The sequence below is a fragment of the Hyposmocoma kahamanoa genome, unplaced genomic scaffold (genome assembly GCF_003589595.1).
Source record: "Hyposmocoma kahamanoa isolate Upper Pololo Valley unplaced genomic scaffold, ASM358959v1 94, whole genome shotgun sequence".
NCBI lineage: Eukaryota > Metazoa > Arthropoda > Insecta > Lepidoptera > Cosmopterigidae > Hyposmocoma > Hyposmocoma kahamanoa.
Window position 1 is genome coordinate 3,414,422 of NW_020654878.1, and position 25,465 is coordinate 3,439,886.

The window sequence follows — 25,465 nt, forward strand, 5'->3', positions numbered from 1 at the left end:
GATTTTCAGTACAAATCGGCAATTTCATACTTTAACCCCTATTATAATTATAAATATATTTAGAACCAATTATAAATTACGTAATTCCGCAAATAAATTAATAAAAATAAATCACTTCTACATTTTGCAATTATAACTAAACAAAATTGGCACACGGGAGTTTTCTTGCATTTGGAATGTTAAAACGTATTATTTGCTAAGCTTCACTCGAAATGTCTTGTTCAGACAAGGTACTGGCAAAAGACTTCCCTAGTGGCAAAATAATATATTTGTCCTTTTGGTGCTACCAGTGTAGGAGCATGAGGAAACGCTGGGATTTTTGGGCACTGTGCCCGGGAAGCCTCCCATTTTGTAGTTGGACGACTATCGCGCCTAGCCTGTTCCCATTAGTCTTGTCTTGCTGTTCCCGCTGGATCGCGACGACAATTTATCGGTTCACGGCAACCGCCTTGTCGTTTGCACGACAGAATCATTTGAAGCTGTGATTATCTGTCGTCACATTTTTATCGTAACTTTTTATTATCGTCTGACGACTGTCGTTCTCATAGATATAGAAAAAAGGGGAGATATGGTATGGGGGCGTGGTTCGTGTCGCCTCGATATGGTCAAAATGACCATATTGAGGTGACACGCCTGCAAACATTGCCACAGTGACATGGCGATCGTCGTACATACAAGATCTCTCGTAAAACGTGAAAATGCCAAGTTGTAGCAAAAATTGGAGTGAAAACAAAACTTTTAAAACCAGTGAGATAACATTCTACCGGCTATTTGCATTTTTAGTTACTATTTCTATTGTTATTCAATGTTTTCTTTTTTTCTCCATAGAAATTTGTAGACTCAAATATAGTGATGTTCATTTACGAAGACTGATCGACAATAAATTTTTACTGAAATGTTTGAATTTCTTACTATGATTTTTGTAATTAAAGTCCCTAAAATATCGAATCGAAAAGCATTCACGTTAAATTGATTTCTTTTATTTTATTATTATTAATATTACTAAACATTTTATTTCGAGTAAGTTTAACACAACTCATATTTCGGACAACCGTTTCAATTTCATGTCAATTTGGATGTTGCTGTTGCTTGAAGAAAAATTTATGTTTAAAACACATTTATATAGATATTTAAATTCCATTAAACTCGTAGATTAAACGTAGAGTATTTCTAATTTGTCAGTTTTTCCAATGAGTTCAAAATAAAAGAAGGTTGGATTGAAGCTGCAGGAAAATCGAAAGATTGGTTCTCTTATTACTATTTCTGACTTTGTTTCAATTTCCGTAGCAAATGCATTTAAAAATAAATAAAATAAAATCGGCTTTATTTTACTTGTGCATGCAAAATATATTAGAAACAATTATAGAAAATTACATAAATCCTTCATAAAAAAAAACAACAATTTAATTTATTAAATTCGTTGATGGTTTGAGTTTACTCTTGACAGCTTCACCAACCCGTGGTAACGTATAATGGAAAATTGACACTGGCGACGATCGCCATATTTTTTTTTTTTTTTTTTATATTATTCTTATAAAACTGACACTGGTCCAAGCTTAGTGGCTGCCATTAAGTAAATAATAATAATTTATATTAATTTAATAATACATCAGTACCAGTGTAGATATAGTATGAAAAATGGAATATTTTTTTTATTTTTTTTTTATTTTTTTTTTTATATTAAAAACAGCCACTTGGTTTCCAACTATCGATTAGGTAGGGTAGGACCACATGGACGAGGTGGCGAAGATCCTGGAGCGAATCATCGCCTCCAGGATCAACGAACACCTGAGGGGGACAGGCCCCGATGTGTCGCAGCGGCAGTACGGGTTCAGGGCTGGACTCTCCACCCTGGACGCCCTGGAGTCGCTGCGACACATCGTGGAGGAGGGTAACGGCGAGGGGGAAGGCGTGGTGGCTGTGTCGTTGGACATAGCCAACGCCTTCGGCACTCTGCCCTTCGCCGTTATCAGGGAGGCGCTGAGGTACCATAATATCCCCAGGTACCTCAGCCGTCTGGTGGAGCACTACCTGGAGGACAGGGTGGTGCTCTACCAGACGAGGGAAGGGAGGCGCGCCGAGCGCCCAATGAGGTGCGGAGTACCCCAGGGGTCCGTATTAGGACCACTACTGTGGAACCTGGGGTACGATTGGGTGCTGAGGGGCGCGCTGCTCCCCCGGACGGTGGTCATCGCGTACGCCGATGACACGCTGGTGGCCGTCCGGGGGACCATCTTCCAGGAGGCGGCCCGAAGAGCCTCAGTAGCGGCGGACATGCTGGTCCGCCGAATACAACTGCTGGGGCTCGAGGTCGCCGTGCCGAAGACGGATGTGGCCGTCTTCGGCGGTAGGGGTAGAGGTTGGGCGGTGCCGGCAGGCGCCCACATCTCCATCGCGGGAGTATCGGTCCCGGTCAAGTCCCAGATGAAATACCTGGGACTTGTCCTGGACCGGCGATGGAACTTCGGGGAGCATTTCCGGCAACTTGCTCCCCGAATAGTGGGCGCCGCATCGGCGTTGGGCAGGCTCCTGCCCAACCTCGGGAGGCCGGGAGCCCCATGCAGAAGGCTATACGCCGGGGTGACCCGGAGTATGGCCTTATACGGGGCTCCCATTTGGAGTGGGGCCTTATCAGCGGCGACGAAGTCGCTGCTGAGGAGGCCCCAGAGGGTGGTCGCCCTGCGAATGTGCAGGGCGTACATGACGGTGGCCTGCGCTGCCGCATGCGTCCTCGCCGGTACTCCGCCGTGGGACCTCGAAGCCGAGGTCCTGGCGGTTTTTTTTTTTTTTTTTTTTTTTATTGTGACTCGGCAAAATGACTGCACCGCGCCTGATGGAAAGTGCGAATACAGTCCAGAGATGAGAGTAACGGATGGAAAACACAAATATCTTCACTCCGTCACTATCATTTTGCCGGTCTGGCCAAATGCTTCTTCACACTACGTTTGAAGGACCCGATGTTATAGAGGGGAGGGAATACATGCGCCGGGAGTTGGTTCCACAATTTGATGGTTCGGCATAAGAACGAATTGCCAAACTTTTTAGTGCGGGACGGTATTGAACTGACCGTCCAACTGTGGCAACGCAGTCCGGCACGGGTGGTCCGCTGATGGAAAGGAGAGGAAGGGATAAGGTTGAATAACTCTTCAGAGCACTCACCGTGGTACAGGCGATAGAATACGCTAAGAGACGCTATATCTCTGCGAAGCTGTAACGACTCCGCATGCTCAGTTACATGAGGATTGTTGACAACACGGAAGGCGTAGCGCTGCAGTCCATCTAGGGCATCGAGCAAGTACTTGGCAGAGCCGTCCCAAAGGTGCGAACAGTACTCCATGCTGCTTCGGACCTGAGCCTGAGGTCCGCACCTACCGGCGGGGAATGAGGGACCGAGGCGAGCGACCCGCTCCCCAAGAGGTGGAGCGGGAGCGCCGCCTCGCGGCGCAGCGCATGCGGGACCGGTGGAAAGAGGGCTTGGCGGATCCCCACTATGGTGCTCGTACCATAGAGGCGATTCGCCCTGTCCTCGTAGAGTGGGTAAACCGGTCCCACGGGCCACTGTCGTACCACCTTGTGCAGGTGCTGACCGGGCACGGTTGCTTCGGCCACTACCTGCACAAGGTGGCGAGGAGGGAACCGTCCCCGTCGTGCCACGAGTGCGGCGCTGCGGATGACACCGCGCAGCACACCCTAGAGGTGTGTAGCCGGTGGGATGAGCAGCGCCGCACTCTGACGGGGACTATAGGGCAGGACCTCTCGTTGCCGAGCGTGGCTGCCGCCATGCTCGATAGCGAGGAGTCCTGGGAGGCGATGGCCTCCTTTTGCACAGAGGTTATGTCGCAAAAGGAGGCCGCGGAGCGGGTGCGCGAGGACGCGGCGGACGCGCACCCGCTCCGGCGCAGACGTACGGGGAGAAGGCGAAGGCAGTTCGCTGCTCGCCTGATCCCCTAGTGAGACCAGCGGGCTCTGGACAGGGACTCCGGAGCCTACATTGCACGGCCTCACTCGTCTGGGGGGCGGGTCGGAGGACAACCGACTCGTCCCTCCGTTGGCGCGGGAGCCCTGGCGCAAGCTAGGGCGGCCGGGCGGCGTCGTGGTGAATGTTCACTGATCCCACGGCGCCGACTCAACCGGCGAGAGGGAAACCCGGGGGGGTTTTAGTGGGGTAGGCCTTCCAGTGTGGAGGGAGAGTCCCCACATAACCCCTGAGTCTCCCTGGGCTCAGGGGTATCCATAAAGATTTCCCCCCCCGTCAAAAAAAAAAAAAAAAAATGGTAGGACCACATCACTCGTTGAGTAGCGTCAGTTTTTAGCCGGTGCTAGACAGCGGTTTTATTTCAATACTCACGACCCTGCAAGTTTGTGCGTGCACGTAGCTGCCGCGGTTGCGGGCACGGAACCGTTGCGGTTGCAGAACGGACCGCGAATTTAGTGGGAGTTAATTGCAAGTCGTGCGGTTAATAGAGAACTCACCCTGCGTGTGCCTGCAACACATTGCGCCTGAACCGACCGCCGCCAAGCGCGCAGGTCATCGCGTCCTGCGCGGTTGTACTAGTACCTTGCCGCGGCAACCGCGAACAACCGTCACCACTACAGGCGTAAAACGCGCCGTGAAATGTGCGACTAATTTTACATACTTAACTGTTACATAAGTTTGTTAAGTAAGTTTGAATTGCACACAAGCTAAAGTGGCAACATCGGCACCCGATCTTACATAGCGTCATTACATATCTCCCCTTTTTTTCTTTCTATATCTATGGTCGTTCTAGCTCTTCCCATTCCCAAAAAAACTGTGAATGACAGTTAATCGTGTTGTTCTGTGTGTGAACAACTTCATTTAAATAAACAAGCCACGGCACTTTACACTGCACGACTATCTGTCGTTGCGACACAATGGGAACGCGCCATAATATGACCAATTGTTCTACCCATAGCACGATTTCATTCGTAATCTTGTTTTTTCTGCACTAATGTTCTGTGCCCGAAACATAATAAATAATTTTGTTCATTAACTTTTCAAAGCCACGAAAAGTAAAGTGACTTGTCACAACACCCATCACAAATTCTATATTTTCTTCAAATTATTCAACTAAATAAATCGACCCCTCCTACGTAAAGTATCGTATGTCGAAATTGCCAAGTTTACAGGGGAGCGTTTCTGAATTCACTGAAATAAACATAACACGTGACTTTAGCATTTCTCAGTTTCATTCGGCAAAGCTCGTTACTCACACACACAGGGATCATCTAAGATATCTAGGATTTTATAATACTCTATCTGAGTACGAGCTTGGCCAAATAAAATTGATAAATGCTAGTCAAGTCTTATGCTTATATCAGTGAATTCAGAACTTTAAAACGCTCCCCTGTAAAGTTGGCAATTTCGACATACGATACTTTACGTAGGTGGGGTCGATATGGCACTACCGTTATGCACGCAGCTATCCGTGTGATACTTAGAATGTAATAAAACTCAAATTTAGTTTCGCTTAAACAATTAATTATATTTGTACTCTATATAGTGAATGTTCAGAACGATCAAGTTACGTCAATTTTCCTCAACGCTCTGGCCTGTTCGTTGGCCATTTCTTCCGCTCGCTTTTCCTTTCGCTCCTTCCTTGTAATTTCTCCCATTGCAAATAACTTTTCTCTGAAAACAATAAAACCTATGATATGACGTGACAAAATGCTGGTCGCCGTTGTGTTCGACCCTCAAGCAAATCTCTTGTGACCTTTATTTTTTTAGTGGCTCGGACAGAGCTATTTATTACCTAAAATTATGTGTGTGAGCGTGTGGTTCGATAGGCACGTGCGAAACATCAGCGTTGATCTTTTCGTACGTGAGGAGCCGTCGCGCAGTGAGCTTCGACAACACTTGCTCGGAGTTAGCTATCAGACGTAGACACGGATGCGAGGGAAGGTGTTCCTCTTTGTATTCTTCTCTGTAAATAATATATATAAAAAATGAAGCAAATAACAAATTGTTCTTGAAAAGTTTTAGAAAATATTTGACGAATAAAAGCGATTTATTATACAATTGAAGACTGTAACACCACGTACAATAAACACTAGTAACCTCTCTTTGTCGCTAGATGGCGTTGGGATCGAAATAGAACGCGCTACCTCTAACGTAGTAAAAAAGTAAAAAAAAAAAGTAGCGCGTTCCACCTCTAAGGGTCGCTGCGTAAAATGCGCAGACAACCACGCGACCCCACCCTGGCCTAGGCCTAGTCCCAGTGCATCGAGCCTTTTCGGTCTGTTCTTTTTTTTTTTTTGACTGCCTCCGTGGCCGAACGGTTACCGTGCCGGACTGCCATGCAGAAGTCCTGGGTTCGATTCCCAGGCCGGGAAAAATATGTGTATGGCCTACATTTATTTCTCTCGTGAGTTTGGGTGTAATTTGTGGTTGTCTATGTGTGTATCCATGGCACCCGCGACACACGTTTCCCTAGTGCGGGGCTATGTTGAGTGTGTGCGTTATTATGTGCGTTCTGTGCGGGGAGTCCCACACCGCGAACTATCGCGGCTGTACTAAGGCCCCCCGCCCTAACCACAAGGTGGCGGCGCGCACTGCAGCCTATCAGCAGGCTAGGGCACAACTGCAGCCCCTTATGTCCATCCGCGACTTCCCGGCCATCAGCCCTGCTCTCATAGCCCCACTATCGCCCCAATCGCCACGGGTAATCCCTCGCGCCAACGCCCCTGCGCCTTCTGCCCAACGCCCTACCCCTCGGCTTCACCGGCACGGAGTGGCACCCACCGATCACCCTCATTTCCACCCTCATTTCGGCCTACCTATCCCCTGATACTTCCCGATCGCTAATTCGCGAAGATCTGCAAGCCCTCTTGTCCCTAGGAGATTCTGTAATTCTGACTGGCGACCTTAATGCCGAAAATACTGCATGGAACTGTAACACCACCAACACGCGCGGTAACACTCTCATGACGCTATCCGAATCCATGGATTACGATATAATTGCACCCTTAGAGCCCACTCACTATCCGCATAACGTAAATTCCGCCCCGACATCCTAGACGTAGCATTATTCAAAAATATTAACCTTAGATTAGACTCAATCCAGGTCGTTCATGAATTAGTTTCGGATCACCGCCCCGTCCGCCTTCACCTCTCCCCTCGTTCGGACATAGCCCCCCTGACCCTTGCGCCCCCGTTAAATCGGTGTTGGACTGTGGGAAGTTGAGTCATGACCTCAATTTCCTCGAGTCTGAATTCCCTATTTTCTTTTTTCTTTCTATTTTATTTCTGAATTTCCTAGTTCAGACTCCGGACGAGATTTCTTCAATCGTAGACGCCAGCTGTGCTATTGTCCGTCTAGAGGGACACATACAAACCGCCGTTTGTAACAGCTCCTGGCCGGCACCGGCGACTGACGACTGTCGCTGGAACCTACTGGAGGATGTGCGTGCCCTTCTAACGGAAAAGAACGCAGCCACTCGTGCCTACGACTCTTACCCCACCGACGAAAACCGCCGTTTCCTGGGGGCTTTACAGAGGGACGTAAAGACGCGTATGGACGAGGTACGTCAAAGTCGATGGGAAAAGCTCCTAGAAGGGCTCAAGCCCACCCAACAAGCCTGCTGGCAACTAACCCTGTCCCTCAAGTCCGGCACGGTTGCCCAAATGCCTCCCCCCAACCGCACCCCAACATTTCACGACGAGGAAAAGGCCGAATGCTTGGCCGACAGCCTCGAAGTCCAGTGCTCCCCCAGTCTAGAGCCGGTCGATCCGACCCATCTCCTCCAGGTGGACTCCGAGATCGAACTCAGAGCAACCCTGCCGCCCTCCGACCCTCCTCTCCCCCGGTCACCCCAAAGGAAGTAGAATCGCTCATAAAGGACCTTAAGCCCCGCAAAGCCCCAGGCTCTGAAGGTATCTCCAACAAGGTGCTTAAACAGCTTTTTGCACCCCTCATCTGTCTCATGACTGCAATTTTTAACGCCGCTCTGACCAACTGCACCTTTCCGCAAAAGTGAAGGGAAAGAGGCGATGGTCATCGGTATTCACACACCCGGGAAACCTCCATCTGAACCCTCCAGTTACCGTCCCATCTCCCTGCTTAACACCATGGGCAAACTCTATGAGCGCATCCTCTACGCCCGCCTGAGAGACCACGTCATGTCCCACAATCTCCTCCCCGACGAACAGTTTGGCTTTAGAGCTAGGCGCTCATGCGTCCAGCAAGTGCACCGGATAGTGGAGCATATCTCCGAAGGTTTCGATCGCCCCCGCTTCATGCCCACCGGCGCCCTCTCCTTCGATGTGGTAAAAGCCTTCGACAAAGTCTGGCACAACGGCTTACTTTACAAGCTGTACAATCTCGGCGTGCCTGATCGTCTCGTGCACATCATTCGAGACTTCTTGTCGTATCGCTCTTTCCGCTACCGAGTCGAGGGCGCTCTCTCCTCCCCTCACCCCGTAAGAGCTGGAGTCCCGCAAGGCTCTGTCCTCTCGCCCCTCCTATTCTCCCTGTACACCAGCGATATCCCGAAGTATCAGTCAGTAAATCTCGCCCTCTTTGCCGACGACACTGCGCTCTATTATTCGGCGCGAAGCTCCAAGTTAGTTTCCGCGGCTCTCCAATCTGCCACCACACGCCTAGGCAAGTGGTTTCACAGGTGGAGAATCGAAGCCAATCCCGACAAAAGCGCGGCGGTATTCTTCACGCGAAGTAACCTATCCAGTTGTAGGGTACAGAACCTCACCCCGATCTCGCTCTTTGGCCGCCTAATCCCTTGGGTGAACACGGTCAAATAATTAGGAGTTACGCTCGATATGTAGCTGTCATTCAAAGCACACGTGAAAACCGTCCGCGATCGCGCCCACTTTCTTATGAGCCGGCTTCACCCCCTTCTCAACAAGCATAGCAAACTCTCCTTTCGTAATAAGGTGAGATTGTATACGACCTGCATCATGACGTACGCCAGCGTCGCATTCGCTCAGGCAAATCCCGCGCTTATACACCGCTTGCAGGCTCTCCAAAATACATTCATGCGCAACGTGACGGGTGCCCTGTGGTACCTGCGCAACGCTAACCTCCACATAGATTTACGGCTCCCCACAATAGCCCATTTGTGATTCATGAAACAGGCATCGAGGAAATACTTCGACTCTGCTCCTCACCACCCCAACCCCGTCATGGTGGCTGCATCCAACTAGGACCCCCTCAGGGAATACCCCCACCGCGTACATAGGACCCGTCGGCCAAGGGAAGTCCTCAACGACCCTGACGACCCTATCACTCTCGCCACTTTGAAGGCCAACCAGATCGCTAATCAGTCCATCTCATCACGCACCAACCGTCCTCGCCGGCGAGGTCGTAGAGCCCCTCATCTCAGCACGTACACTGGTAGATTCTCCGCTATAGCACGCCCTTCTGGCGGAAGTGTCCAGTAGCGCCCTGAGCCAAGGTCCGTGCCCTCTTGGGCGCCCTCAGGCCCGTTACTTAGTTTAACTTTATTTACGGGTTATGAGCCTTCAGCTCGCCCTATAATCCGGTGGCGCAGTCAAGGCCATCAGCGGCCAAACTGCAAAATATCCTTCACAAAAATAAAACCTCTAAGGGTCGCAAACTAGGGGATAAATCCAGTTTCGCCCACTTTCCGGTAACCGATTTCAATGAAACTTGGGTGTACTTCCACGAACTTTTGAGATGGTTTTTTTTTTAATAAAAATGTTACGATTATTTGTCATTTATGTTATGTTGTTTCGTAGCAGTAGAGCTCCTTGTGAAAGAGTTCGTCCAAGGAAGTACTGCCACCTTACCTATTTCTACCGCAAAGCAGTATAAGGGTAAGGGTCCTGGTGAAATTACAGTCTCATGGAACTTGTTAACTTGTCTCAAGAGTGACGGGCGCAGTGACAATGCCCCTCAGATCTTTGCGACACTGCAACTGTTATGAAGAGACCACTCGTTTACCACTAGGCGCGCCATATGTTCATCCCGCCAATTAGTATTAAAAAATAATGTTTGCACGTACCTAACTAAGGGATACCAAGTAATAAGTCGTCTTCCAATGTTCAAATGGCGGGCGGCGAAAGACAAAAGGTCGGTGTAGAGATTTGTCAGGCCATAATCAATCTTGGACGGTACGTGGTTGGCGAGGTGCTCTTCTGTGAGAGTGTAGTTCTCCCGATCTATGCCTATCTTTTCCATTGGTTCTCGGACACCGTATGGGGCTAAAATTTAGAAATATCAAAGTTTAATAAAGCACACCTAAAACAAAAATTATTGTTTATCATGTTAGTTAAGCGCAGGCCACACTGCGAACGAAGCGAACTTATTTTTTTTATTGAATTGATATTCAATTATTTTTTATGTGAAATCACTCCACTAGTTTGTTATAATTATTAATACAAAGATCGAACACTCAGAAAAAAATCTGGATTCGAACCGACGTCTTCTAGCATACCGTGTTATTCCAACTAAGCCACGGAACGATCCAGAGGACCTCACGAATTTTTCTATGTGCTTGTTGTATCTTCGCATTTGGTTTTTCAACGACTATTTAGCTGTAGCGCCATCTATGAGAAATCTATGAAAGTATTTCATCACCCAGTTAGACACCTTTACAGCTAACTTAGCTTAGCTCACGTGGTTGCATGCAAAGCTAAGATAATCTCAGCACAGAGTACTAAATAAATCGACCTCAAAAGTTCATGGGATTACATCTACATATTTGCCAAGTTTTATTGAATTCGATTACCGGAAAGTGCGCGAAACATCCCCTAGTTTGCCACCTTTAGAGGTGGAATATTTTCTTCAAATTTAAATGGGACGAATACTGAGGTACCTTATTTCCAACTAAAAAAGAATAATCAAAATCGGTTCACAAAAAGTTATCGCGTAACATACATAAAAAAACATACAGTCGAATTGAGTACCTCCTTTTTTAAAGTCGGTTAAAAATACATAGTAAGTAGTAACGTGCTACACTATGGATACGTGCGGGGGAGAAGGGCGACATGTTTTACATAGTTTAGCGGGATCGTTGGGTTAGTTTAGTTAGCTCGATTATCTTAGGGTCGTATTCTAGAACTCTATTCAATGCTCAAGTCAGGATTACACTGGCAACACAAGCACTGGAAATACGACCCTAATGGCAGGGACTTGAGTATGATTTCTAGTGCTTCATACTCAAGTCCTGACTTAAGCATTGAGTAGAGTTCTAGAATACGACCCTTAGTTCCTGGTATGAAAAGATGCCCCAGCTACGTGAGCTAAGATAAGTTAGCTTAGCTTCGTTCGTGATGTGGCCTGCGCTTATTATAGCCTGAGAGGTTGATAGTATTTTACGAATAACCCTTGATAAAAAAATCACTGGCCATTTCTTTTTCTGTAACATTCAGTAATAGAACACATTAGTGAAATAAAACAAAAAAAGTTCCCCATTTTTTTAATGTTAATATTTCCCAATAATTTCTAACGCATGCTTAACTCTAAATAGTAAATGAAATTGAGCGATCGGCGCCGACACTGACATATATCTAGATAGACGCCGCAAGTACAGCAATTTGTATGAAAACCAAGCGTGCCACATTTTTGGTACCCACTATGACGTCACAAGCGCTATTTAGTGATGGAAACCTCCTTGCGCTCGTTTAATTTTTGTTGAAGTATTTGTTGATTGCAAGTAGTCGTAATAATAATATAGTAGAAAAATACTAGAATAAGATAGTTAAGTCCTTTATTTTACTTCTTTTAAAAAAATGTTGATTACTTAAAAAAAATTAAGACTAATTTTTAACCGACTTCAAATATTAAAATTATTGTCCTTCCATTAAAATGAGCTTATTATATAACATCTTACTGTAATAGAAAATCTTATCGATAGAAAACGCACGTCAATATAATGAACTTGCGACTGCCTTAATTAATTTTACTAGATGGTTTTCTGTTGGTAATTGATCAAATTGCTTAATGGCAAGACAAACGAAAATGTTATTGTTGACAAAATATGGTAAAATCTTATTAATCAGAAGAGGTTTACTTAATGACGGCCTCGTGTGAAATTTGTTTATTATTTCCCGGATTTCTAACTCTGCTATTCTGCATATTTGGGTAGGATATTAGGTGGAATAAACTAGACCACTGTCGTCCTCGAAAGCAACGAACTCATACATATGACCAACTCCAGGTTTTTGTAACGACAGCGCACTGTTAATTCTTTGCATTATATATTTTTTGTATTACTTGTACTACATATCCGGCGAAGTATGTAATTATTTGCTCACTATATTCGGACATTCGAGGCAACGTGCTGCAAAAATTATCGAAATTACAGATACTACTGATAATAGATAATACAAAACTGAAAAAAAAAACACCCTTTAGAGACTGAGTTTTAAATGTTTACAAATTTTCTTGGAATTTTGAAATCAGGCTAAATTTGTTATTTTGTGTGTATAAAAAAATATGAAATAAAATTTTATTTTTTGTCGTTTTTTAGTTTAGACCTTTTGTCATATATGGCAACACTAGGCCAAAGTGAGTACAAAATATCAAATTCTAGTATAGGTTGGTTTACTACTTAGTCATTGTTTGTAGTAGATGGCAGCCTAGCTCCATACAAACATTACATCCATACATTACGTATAACTCTTAGCGGCAGTTGGGTAATAAATAAAAAGCATGTAATGGCAGCAAAAAAATTGTATGTTTCAAGACATTTGGGACATAAACCCATATTACATTTAGTACAAATTACTCTACTTATTGTTTTGCAACCCTCTCCCGCACATCTTCTTTTCTTCTCTGTTTGTTTGAGGAAATGATTTTCACCATCATATCGCAGCCCTGGCAAAACTTTCCCCCAAAAAGGACGTCCTCCAATCTCGGGTGTAATGCCATATTCTTCAGATAAGTTTTAGCGATTTCTTTCCGGAAATCTAAATGTGATACATTTTTGCCAGACATCTTCATCAAGATCCAAAAGTTATTTATAGGTACATCTACGAACCACGTGAACATCGGCCACGACCATTTTTTACACGAATCCCAAACCTGTAATTGTTATACACCAGAGTATTCCGTATAATATATCATCAACACCCGTACCGTCGACCTGATAGGGTTTCCACGTAGAGTCCTCGTCTTCACTCGCAAAATGTTGGTAAAGTCTGCGGCATCCGATGGTTCTACGTACACGTCTGGAATGTGGACATCTTCACTGTTTCAAGTTGATCGACTATTTTAGCCAAAGTCAAACGGTAACCAGAGTAAAATTGTGAAAAAACGTACTTCATACGGACTAGCGTTGCCAAATGGCAACGGTAATGAAACTGTAATAATGTATGTAATTTTTAACAATTTTGTGTTTTTATTTCTTACGCTACTGTATGTCAAAGGTGACAAAAATAATATGTTTATAAATTATAACACTAACATATTAATAATAAAAGAAAACCTTACTTACAATTTTTGGTGTGCCATTTCTCCGACTTTTCCAACAAAGTTTTAAATACCAACAAAATAACAAAAAAATTAAAGTTACATTATATTTTTTTAATTCGTAAATGTGCTTGGATACACATTAAAACGAAATAGATAATAAAAGTTGTTGTTTTATATCATTTTTATTTTTTTTAATACCGTGTTGCCATATGGAAACGCTAGTACATAACGGGTTAAGTTAATCAATAAAATCTTCTATTACAAAAAAATATTATATATATAAGCTCATTTTACTGAAAGGACAATAATTTTGAAATTAGTCTTTCTTTTTTTTAAGTAATCAACATTTTTTTAAAAACAAGTAAAAAAAGGACTAAACTATCCTATTCTAGTATTTTTCTACTATATTAATATTACGACTAAGTACTTGTAACCAACAAATACTTGAACAAAAATTATTCTATTTAGAAGCGTGTTTACGCGTATTCCATTCAACCAATCGATTTAGAGCTAGCGGAAGGAGTCTTGTGACGTCACAGTGGGTACAAAAAATGTGGCACGCTTGGTTTTCATACAAATTGCTGTACTTGCGGCGTCTATCTAGATATATGTCTGTGGTTATAACAAAAGTGTTATAGAATATTTTTATAATATTGCTAAGGTCATAATAATTTTCGTCCCTTTGTTTTCAAAATCGAGATCAGAATCGAGAACAGTGTTGCCTAACGTATACATCACTAAATATTAAATTTGGCCACAGAAATGTACAAGCGGCCGTACCACGAAACTGAATGCATTATACATAAGTGCGTTCGATATTCATGACGTATTAACAAAGGATCACAAATATATCGCACCAAGTAAAAGCCACAATGTATTACAAAAAATGAGGCATACACTCGGTTGCATATTTGTTTTCTCGAAATTCATTCAAAACCAAAATAATTCTTTTTGAAATAAATTCTGATTACAAAATCACTTGCCAAGGAAGGAAACGTCCCTGTTTACCCACAGTTATGGTGCTTTTGCAGTGTATAATGGCACAATTATGGATTTTAATAACGCTCACACTCAACATAGTAACGCTCACACTCAACATAGCCCCGCACTAGGGAAACCCTGTGTCGCGGGTGCCATGGACACACACATAGACAACCACAAATTACACCCAAACTCACGAGAGAAATAAATGTAGGTCATACAAATATTTCGCCCGGCCCGGGAATCGAACCTGGGACCTCTGCGTGGCAGTCCGGCATGGTAACCGTTCGGCCACGGAGGCAGTTTTTTTTTCGCGTTTTCGACTTGTGTTTATCTGCGATAACGGTCGAGCGCGTTCTGGAGTGTAGCAGCGGCAAGTAAGTGAATTTCACTTACTGTAGGCACGCGAAGTACGTACACTTGCGGCGTCTATCTAGATATACGTCTGTGGGCGCCGAGTTGTCTAGACGCCTAGGCGCCAGCACGACGACAGACTTGCCCTAACACATCGCGCGTTAGTTTAACACTTTGTTGTCTGTCAAATACGTGAATTCGCGCGCTGACTCCGCCCACTGCCCCCCACACCGTTCTTGTTGATATAGCAACGGCGTCTGCTAATTATCGGGTATCAATATTATTCTCAATTTTTCGGAAAACTTTGAGACGTCATAACTTTTTTATTTGAAAAAAAAAACCGAATACGTATTTTTTATTTCCATTATACAGTTGCTCCTTTAAAATGGTCAATGGTTTTTTTATCACCCTATATGGGATGTACTCACGATCAGTAATAATAGCGTCGAAAACTGCGTTTTTCTTCCACATAGATAGTGAGAAATCACTGACCACGACATCCAGGTACTTTGATTGAATATCATACTGCCTCATGTTATTGCGTATGCTCTCTTCTTTTGTACGCGCCTGAATTTAAGAAAAAGTAGACGTTATCACTTAAAATGTAAACTAGGTAAATCCAGTGCTATGGCACTCCAGGCCTCCCTCTTAATAAAAGTACAGACGTTCCTTTGCTAACTTTCTTACCTTTCATTTAAATATTGTCTAAACATTTTCGTCACATTGTATTTTATTTTTTAACTTTATGTCATTACTGTTTAATTGATTATTTGAATAGGTATTTTTTAGCTTTAATGTTGTGTGTGTGTACTATAAAATAACCAATACTTTACGTAGGTAAACATTCAATCATGCTTAAAATGAAACGTGCGTACAAGAACGTTACATAATCTATGGTCGAACGAATCAATTGCGTTGTGTTCTTGCATTTATTCTAAAATACATTGTTTTACAATTTCTTTATTCCCGACTTCTAAAAATATACAAAAATATATTGATAACTAGGCATAAATTAAAAGTAGAATTATATTAGCAAAGACCGTGCATGGCTCTTCGTTGATTTCATAATTATTAGGTCAGCTTTCGCCATCCTTATTTATAATGTATTGCAAAATACACAACGTTTTATTAACTCGTCATAAATTTGAAATAAACTTAAACATCAATTCCAATCCATTTCAGCGTCATGATAAACATACAATCTAAAATTCTCAATTGAAATATGTAAAGAACTTTTTCTCTGACAATTATAAGTGACGTTCATTCATCCTAAAGGGCATCGAGTATATAATCAGAAATAGACAAAATGTCGTTTAATTTGTTTGAAAACTGTTCTGCCAAATCATCACGGTGACAATTGCGCTCCGATTGGCCAGCCCATTTCACTTAAAATAGACCAATTTACTATAGCTTTGCTATAATGGACCAAAATTTAAAAATAACATATTTAATATTTAATTACCGATAAAATGTGATTCCGTTTGTTTTGTAATTAGATGTTTTGCGGTTTTTTCCTCACCACCGAATGGAACATCCCCCCATAGTTAGAGATATTATCTTTATTACAATAAATACAGAATATTTTTGGAATATACGGAGACGTACACACAGGTCAGTTGTTGGCGCTGTACTATTTCAGCTTTCTAATTTCTGATTTCAGTGCAAACGAGAGTTGATATATAAAAATCACATAAGGCCCATTTACCTAATGAGTTACCAGTGATGGGTGGCCCTTATTTCGTCTCTATTTCTAGTTATATACTCGATGTAAAAGGGATAACATTGTCACCAAGTGCGTGCGTGTGTGTGTGTGTGATTATGACCGTCTGAGCGTGCGCAATATGCGTGTGTAATATACATGTATAAGCAAAGGTGTGTTAAGCGAGAAAGTAATACATACATTATTACCTTTTGTCCTACTCGTGTGGGCCGTGTACGCCCGTGGAGCATCAGGAAATCGATATCAGTCCCCCATACATAACCTAACGACAAAAATTGCTATCTACACTCATCAGTCAATTATTGGTTATAGCTTGATTTTTCTTGAGTATAGCCACTTCTGGACTTTGTCTAAACTAGCCACCCTGTGAATTTTTTATAGTAAGGCCCAATACTCAATACTCAATACTTTATTGCTTTTCCATAAAGATAAAAAGGTGTTACAAAATATAAATACAGAACGTTTATGGACCCTGTGGGGCACAGCAATTGAGAGGGAGGCATTCTTTTAAATTACAATTTTTTAAATTATAATATTCAGTAATTACTATTGAGGTACGGTAGTATATTATTTTATAATCCGTGTAAACATGCATTTAAGTATTAATATGTACTAATTAGGTTAATATAATGTTTTTATTTATTTGTATTTGTTTGGGTATCTATTTATGTAGATATAAACAATTTAAATATTATCATTTAGGTATTCCTGTATAGTATAATATTGTTTTGTGACTAATAGGTTTTTTATTTGTTTTATAAAATCTTTTTCTTTGTTTAAATATTTAATGTAGGTCGGTAATTTGATATATATGTTGATTGACATGACTAGTGGGCCAGAATGGTATAATTTTAAACGGGAGATAGGTAGTGCTAATTTGTCACGGTGACGTAAATTGTATCCAGGGGCAGTCTCTCCTCGCTTTATGTAGAACTCTGGATATTTCTTCACAAATTTGCATGCTTCCAAAATATAGATAGATGGTAGGGTGAGAATTTTATGTTCAGCAAAGTATGATTTACAGCTATCTGTGTTATGTAAATTAAAAATTATACGAATTAATTTCTTTTGTAGGGTAAATAGAGAATGGGCATCCGTACTATTTCCCCACATGATAACGCCATAGCTAAGCCATGCATAAGCGTACGCGTAATAGAGAGTGAGTGATGTGTGTATATCTGTTGTTATTTTGATTTCGCGTAACGCATATGCAAAGCTGGAGAATTTGGATTTAAGTTTCCAGACCAAGCAAATTAACTTCATTCACAGTTTCTATGTTTTTGTTTCCGTAAGTAAATTCAATATTTAAAGGCCTTTTTTGGTGTGGGTAGAAAGTGATTATTTTTGTTTTTTTAAAGTTAATTTCGAGGTTGTGGTCTATCATCCAGTTATCTATTAAATTAAATATGGAATGCAGTCTGTTGTTTAAATTGGAATCGTCATTGCACGAGAGAAGGAGAGAAATATCGTCAGCAAACAATATACAATGATCGTGTACTATTTTTGGTAGCTCGTTTATATAAATGAGGAATAACAAACACGAAATGACACTGCCTTGCGGGATCGAGGCGTTGATGGTTTTGCCATTTGATCTTACATGTGTTATTTCTTTAGTGTTTAAGTTGAAGTATTCCACAGTTACGAAATGCTCTCGATCACATAAAAAGGACCTAAACCAATCATGTGCCTTTCCTCGAATGCCTACATCGTATAGTTTTTTCAATAGGATGTTAAATTGCACTTTGTCGTACGCTTTCGTCATGTCGAGCAAGACACCGATTGCGTATTTTTTGTTGTTTATAATATTAAGTATTTCTTGTACATATTTATATATTGCTAAAACCGTGGATCTATTCTTGCGAAAACCATTTTGACAGTTATCAAAAACTTTAAATTTTTCGCAGAATTTGTATACGCAATCATACATTGCTTTTTCAAATATTTTTGACGCTGTAGGTAAGAGAGCTATTGGACGATAGTTGTTAAGATCTGTTTTTTGATTCTTTTTGTGTATAGGTTTAATAATAGCTTTTTTTAACATGTCGAGGTATGTTCCTTCGTTAAAAGATTGGTTAATAAGTAGGCTAAGTGGCGATGCCAGTTCAGAGGCGCATTGCTTAAATAACAATGGTGGAAACTCGTCAATACCGAAACTTATTTTATTTTTCATTTTTATTAAGATATTGTATATTTTTTGACTATCTACAGGGTTTAAAAATATTGTGTTTTCAACGGGATTGATCGTAGGGCGGCCGGTAGGTACTCCGGTACAACCTTCACTGATAGATGCGAAGAAATTATTGAAAGCATTTGCAACTAAGTTCGGGTCAGTGACAGTAATATTGTTTATATTTAATGTTATGTTTTGTTTTTCATTTTTATTTTTCTTGTTGGTACGTTCATTTACAATGCTCCACATAGTTTTTGATTTATTTGTCGACTTTTGAATTTTATTTTTATAGTGAATTTTTTTTGCAGTGTTTACGGCTTTCTTTAATAATTTTTCATATTTTTTATAGTAATTTGTTAAAATTTTATTTTTTGACTTTAGCATAAGCATTTTTAGCATTCGCTTGTTTTTACATGACAATTTAATACCGCGGGTAAGCCAGTATTTTTTGTATTTTGATTTTAATTTAATTTTTTCTTTTGGAATACATGCATTAAGAATATCTGTTAGTTTGTCATGGAATTTAGTATAGTTTTTGTTTATACTATTACTTGGTTTTAATATTTGACTCCAGTCTACTTGACACAATAGGGATTTAAATTTATTTATATTAGCGGGCTTGTAGACGCGTTTTATAGTGTACCAAGTGGGGGGGTTTATAGTTTGTAAAAAAGATTTGATAAGTATTATTGTGCCCGCGTGGTCAGAGAATCCCAATTCTTGAACAGATGCTAAAATTTTATGTTTAACGCAGTTTGTGAATATTAAATCTAGGCAAGTGGAAGATGTGTGTGTTATGTGTGTAGATGTTACAATGTGTTGCGTGAGATTATTTTCGGTCATTAAATTTAAAAATTGGTTTCTCTTTGGACTATTTTTTAACATATTAATATTAAAATCTCCGCCTAGTACAATATTGTATTTGCAATATTTTTTGTTAATAAATTTTAATATTTTTCGTAATTGTGAATAAAAAACGTCTTCCTCTCTCTTATTCCAGTAAATAATAACTATTAAATAATTGTCTTTAGGTAATACGGTCGCACACACTTCTATCACATATTCGACAGACATTTCAGCAACCTCTCTGACTTCAACACATTCTATGGTCTCTAGTATCAAGATGCAGACTCCTCCGCCAGCTCTAGTTTTGCGACAGTATGATGCTGCGATTTTATATCCCGGAATGTTTACCATTTCTAATTTGTGATTAGATAACCAGGTTTCTGATATACAAATCACCTGATAACTTGTATCTTGATCTAAGAAAGACCATTCCTAAGGCCATTCCTAGACTGTGTCTAAATTAGCCACCCCTTGAGTTTATTAGTAAGGCCTCTCCAAGACTCTTGTCTAAACTAGCCACACTTTAATTTTATTAGTATTTCCACTCATAACCTCTGTCAAAACTCGAAAGTTAATATAACATTCAGCATACAATGTGAAATCTTGTACATTTTCGGAACTTCTTCCTGAACCTTATAATTTTTTTTTAAAGCCTTGCACTAGGGAAGCCGGACACATCGCGATGCCATGAACACACGTAATCAACCACAAATTACACCCAAACTCTCGACAGAAATAAATGTAAGCTACACAAATATTTCTCCCGGCCCGGGAATCGAAGTCCAGCACGGTAAACGTTCGACCAAGGAGGCAGTTTAAAGTACATCCATTCAAAGTCCTTTTCCAGAGCATGCCAAATCTTATTTAAATCTGTCTTTAGAATGAGGATTATATGACTGTTTCAGTGTAAAATAATAATGATTGAGCTTGAATTAAATTGCATTTTGATTTTATTAACCTTCTAATTTTACCTCCAAAATGTGCAGCAGCAACAAGCAATGACCCCGAACCAACAAACGGGTCCAGTACTATATCTCCACAGTTCACTTGGGCTTGGTTGGCCATTATCAACGATAGTTGCGCGTCCATACTTGTGTTTCCGATGAACTGTCGCTTCTTCAAGGAGTGTATTTGAATTAGGTCACGTTGACCATCGGCAACCTGTGGATTATTATTTAGCTGAGTTAATCTTCACAGGTATAGTTGGCAAAATATTATTTGCACCGATTCATCTTATCGCTTTTATCTTTAGAATACAATAAAACAAAAGAGTGAGCAGTCTCGGTAACCCACGTGACATCTATTCTGTATAGTGACAAAACAACTAATTTAAATATTTTTACGCATTGGCACTTAATTGGTAATCTTTATGCGAAACTAACTATGTGAAATTAGTAAGCAAATATTCGGCAGTCGGTATTTTACGAAGTACGTAATAGTAGTTTAAAAAAAACGACCTGATAAGTAAATAAATAATTCAAAACTAAAATTCAGAAAAAGCATTGAACGCACCCATGACTCATAGAATGGTTCAAGATCATTAAGTCCATGTACATTTTAAGTAAAAAAAGTGTTAATGGTTTTAATACCCTATTGTAATGTTCTTCGGTGCAAATAATATTTCTTGAACTATAAATGGTCACGCTAATGACCTACATTGACTATTATGTAGAAATGTGGGCGTAGCATCTGTGCAGTATATAACCAGAAATACAGACGAAATAAGGGCCATCCATGCATCCCTGGCAACTCATCAGGCAAATGGGCCTTATATCACTTTTAAATATCAACTCTCATTTGCACTGAAATCACAAATCAGAAAGCTTAAATAGTACAGCGCCAACAACTGACCTGTGTGTATGTCGCCGTATATTCCAAAAATATTCTGTATTTATTGTAATAAAGATAATATCTCTAACTATAGGGGGCTGTTCCATTCGATGGTGTGGAAAAAATAGCAAAATACCTAGTTACAAAACAAATGGAATCACTTTTAAACACTCCATGGGTAATTAAATATGTAATTTTTCAATTTTCGTCCACTATAGCAAAGCTCAAGTTAAACTGGTCGAATTGAAGTGAAACAATTGGCCAATTGGAGCGCAGTTGTCACCATAATGATTTGGCAGAAAAGTTTTCAAACAAATTAAATAACATTTCGTCTCTATTTCTGATTATATAGTCGATGATATAGAAAGAGAATATAGATTTTAAGACTTTCGTTATTATTCAGTGCAGAATTTGTAGTACACGAGTCTCCTCGCACGATGTACCATACCTTTCCTGGCTGGCCAATTTTGGGCAACAATCGAGAGTAAGTGACGCCGATTGGCAAATCCTTTCATAACGATGGTAAGTATTACAGTGTCTGCCATCAATAATCGATAAGTGCGGATTTTTTCCGGGAATTTCCGGGAGTTTATTTTTCCAGAAATATTCCAGGGAATTCTCCTGGAAAAATTCCAGGCCAAACTAAACTCATACAGACTAATACTTGCTTAGTGTGGTGGTGTTATATTCAAGTTTAATTGATAATTGAACTTGTTGGGAAAAGATAATATCTTAATCTTCTTGATTTTACATAACAATAATGGCAAAATGTAAATACTATATTTGTAATACTACAGCCAACGGTGCTACATTTGCCCGGCGTTGCCAATTTGTGGGGAATTCCCCAAATTGCGCAGAATTCCAAGTCAATTGGGGATCGATATATTTCAATATGGCACACTCCCACTTACATACCAACATAAACAATGTAGAATTATTAGCAAGTCCCTTACATAGAACAATACGGAAGAATCAGATCACCTTGGTTCTGATTGTAAAATTACCAGTTGGTAAAACGTTAAATGCGACCTTTCCTACCGCTTACGCCAGTCCCCGGTACGAAGAAAAACCAAATCAGCGATTGCTAAACAAAGCCACGCAGTTGGTAATTCCACAGCACAACTTGCCACTTGTCATCTAATTTTATAATTTGCTTAAAACTCACAGATAACTTTTTGAGTTTCTTAATTCTTTGTTATATTTTTAAGTGATGGATTATTTATTATAATAATGTGAAATGTGGGTAATTTATGGGGAATGTGAACCCTGTTCTCCCCTAATTTGTGGATTAGGCTTTGGCACCACAGGCAATGCCTATTATTCTATCCTACTAACCATCAGTAATTATTGGTTCCTTATATGACATAAACTTAATTTTTTAATTCATCGCTATTCATATACGCACCCATTTACCAAAGAAGAGATCATAAGGTTTCTCGGGCACATTGTTAGGGTCTATTCCATAGAACTCCAAATAGGAAAGAGTCACATCAGGGTTTTTGAGCTTCACAGGGCCCTCCAAAGGTAAGTAACTAAATTTCTGAAAAAAATAAATTTATGTCACTGCCAGTGACGCGAATGATTTCGATATTTGACTCGTTAGTAATTACTAATCCTGTCATTCAAATGGCAAATTAGTAACCTACTTATTTTCGTATTCAAAGCATCTGACTGATCATTCATTCTTATTAGTATTACTAATCCACAGATTCCATAACCCTAACTACCTGCCTAACCCTCACTAACATATGATAAATATCATAAATTTGACAGGGGCAAGGATATTTTGATATGGACATGGTAAATGTAATAATCATTTGACTCATGCACCTGACAAAATGGCAGGAGCATTTGGTATCAAAAATAATTCGACACGAGTCTAATGAATGTGCTTAGATTATTTTAGGCAAATGATTTGCCCATTCAAATGATTAGTATTAGTAATATTCAAAGTTCCGTACACTAATCACTGCATTGTTTGTTACTACATAAAATTGTGAATATGTATATGTACAAAAAATGTTTTTTTTTGTAAATTATACAATAGATATTTTTTTAACAAGAGACTGCGCCTACCAGAGTCACGCATGGGACATTACTACTTCTTAGACCTTCGGAACAAAAACTGATACACCCAATAAATTTTGATTCTAATTTCATCTAGTCTCATTGATTGAACTTGTCGTGTTCAGATCCACGCATTTGAAACGTCTTTTTAAAGCAGACTTAGCAGTTGCTAGTCAGGTTTGATAAATTATTCCACAAGAACGAAATGAAACCCACCATTTGGCATTGAAATAAACGAATAAGTCAAAATGTTACTTAGCAGTATTTGTTCCAATGCTCCGCAATGTTATACCTTGCTTATAATTTATAGAACATAATACGGAACATAAACATAATAAGTCCACAGAAAGGTGTGTAGGACTGTACAATACCAACACTCGAATTTAATGGTTTACTTTACCCCCTTAGCCCCCCTGTGAGCGGGGTGTTACGAACCCCTTTTTGAGATATATGAGAAAGTAAATTTCATATAAAAATCTAGCAAAAATGTAAAATCTGACTTGAAAACTAGTTTGGAAACACAAACTAAATGCTTTTCGTCCTTCCATATTTTTTTTTCGAAAATATTTATTATGCATTATTTCTAAAATTTTGCCAAGACAACCAAACGCCATGCATTCTTAACTTACAAAACTTGTTACCTGTCATTCATTTTCGATAATTTCAATAATTTTTATTATCAAAACTACGAGTTTCTGTAAGTTAATATTTTAGGATTAGACGACTAACTATGTAGTCTATTACACCATATTAATTTCAACTCTCAATTCGAGTGTTGGTATTGCACAGTTGAGTCAAAAGGTGCTTACCTCAATTTTCTCTACTTTCTCCTTCATAGTGAAATGTTTGCAAAATGTTTCAACAACAACTTTGTAAGATTTGTCAACAGAACAGCATGTTTGTATTAAATCATTCGGACATAAATCACAATCACTACTAAGATTACCATTACTTTCAGGTATTATCCACTTATTTGTCTTGTTTAATAATGCATTCTTCAAGTTAATATGAAGCTGAGACTCAGTCTTAGCTCGAGCCCACAGTTCTATGCAGTTTTTTAACAGTACAGACCTAGAAGCAATCTTTCTCGCCCATTCTTCTGATGGTAACTCCACTATCCAATACGGTTTGTTGATGCACGGATTTTCTATAAATTTTATGGGTATATCAAACATTGACAGAATACTTTGCATCTCCTGAAGAAAAGGAAGAAATTAGTTTTACAAATCGCTTTATAGTACCGTATAAAAGAGGAATATTAAAAAGTTATATGAACTCACAGCATGTCGGAAGTCAACATGTTCATGAGCAAACCACAACAAATATCGACGCCACATCTCGGTGATAACTATTTCTCAGTGTACGGCTTAGTATATTGTTTAATTTTAAAGTATGTTACAATTTATAAAACTTCATTTAGAGTTTTTTTTTAACAAAAACAATAATTATAACCTAAATTCACGTTGACACATGGACCACAGAACACTATACTTTTTTTTTCTTCTTTCCATAAAGGAAAAGGCAAAGGTTTTACACCATATAGCCAAGTCTTGGTACATAGAACACTATACTCTGGCATGGACGGACGAGTAGGGTAGGATGTGTAACTCAATTCCACTCCACTGTACTTTTTAATTAATTGTAGAGTAAATAAATCAATTATCGATATTTTTTCATTGAATAATCGATATATACCGTCGATATTTTTAAACTCGATATATAACATTCGACATTTTTTTCGTATACTGATTTCGATATTTTTTATCACCTCCCATCGAGTATATAATTATACTCGATGTCACCTCCATAGCAAGTGCTTTACGAATATTTGAAAATAGCACCAGCATCTTGAAATGAAATGAAATGAAATTTTATTTGCTTAAAACATGGTGTGAAAGATACAACAATTATTACAGAACACATGTTTTACCTGACTAGGCATTAGTATATACCTGACAAGGCTTAAATTTAGTTTAATTATAACATTGTCATCGGACGTGTACAAGGAATAATAATAATAATAATCAATTAATTAATTAATAACAACAGAATAATAAACTATCAATGTCAAATTATTAAATATCA

General features: G+C 40.1%; 2 protein-coding genes across 4 annotated transcripts in view; both read right to left on the reverse strand.

Moving 5' to 3' along the window:
- The window catches only part of LOC113237845 (elongin-B), a 131,954-nt gene that overhangs the window by 33,174 nt on the left and 73,315 nt on the right, over window positions 1-25,465 (reverse strand). The gene's annotated exons all lie outside the window — the stretch shown is intronic.
- Window positions 5,498-24,750, reverse strand: LOC113237842 (tRNA (guanine(10)-N2)-methyltransferase homolog). Of its 3 annotated transcripts, XM_026474533.1 has the most exons (9): window positions 24,661-24,750; window positions 24,190-24,576; window positions 22,719-22,853; window positions 20,455-20,644; window positions 16,656-16,729; window positions 15,176-15,314; window positions 10,000-10,198; window positions 5,772-5,942; window positions 5,498-5,650 (listed from the first exon to the last, which is right to left on the reverse strand). In XM_026474533.1, the coding sequence occupies exons 1-9, from the start codon at window positions 24,715-24,717 to the stop codon at window positions 5,539-5,541; spliced, it is 1,464 nt and encodes a 487-aa protein (XP_026330318.1). In that variant the 5' UTR covers window positions 24,718-24,750; the 3' UTR covers window positions 5,498-5,538. The 3 variants fall into 3 exon arrangements, with proteins under 3 accessions (XP_026330318.1, XP_026330320.1, XP_026330319.1); XM_026474535.1 differs by lacking the exons at window positions 16,656-16,729; window positions 20,455-20,644; XM_026474534.1 differs by lacking the exons at window positions 15,176-15,314; window positions 16,656-16,729.

Coding starts and splice junctions, on each gene's coding strand:
- LOC113237842 (XM_026474533.1), bottom strand. CDS start 24,717: ATGTGGCGTCGATATTTGTTGTGGTTTGCTCATGAACATGTTGACTTC. Junction 10,199..15,175: donor CGACGCTATTATTACTGATC/GTGAGTACATCC, acceptor TCTAAATTTTAG/CCCCATACGGTGTCCGAGAA. Junction 5,943..9,999: donor ACTTGGTATCCCTTAGTTAG/GTACGTGCAAAC, acceptor TATTATTTACAG/AGAAGAATACAAAGAGGAAC.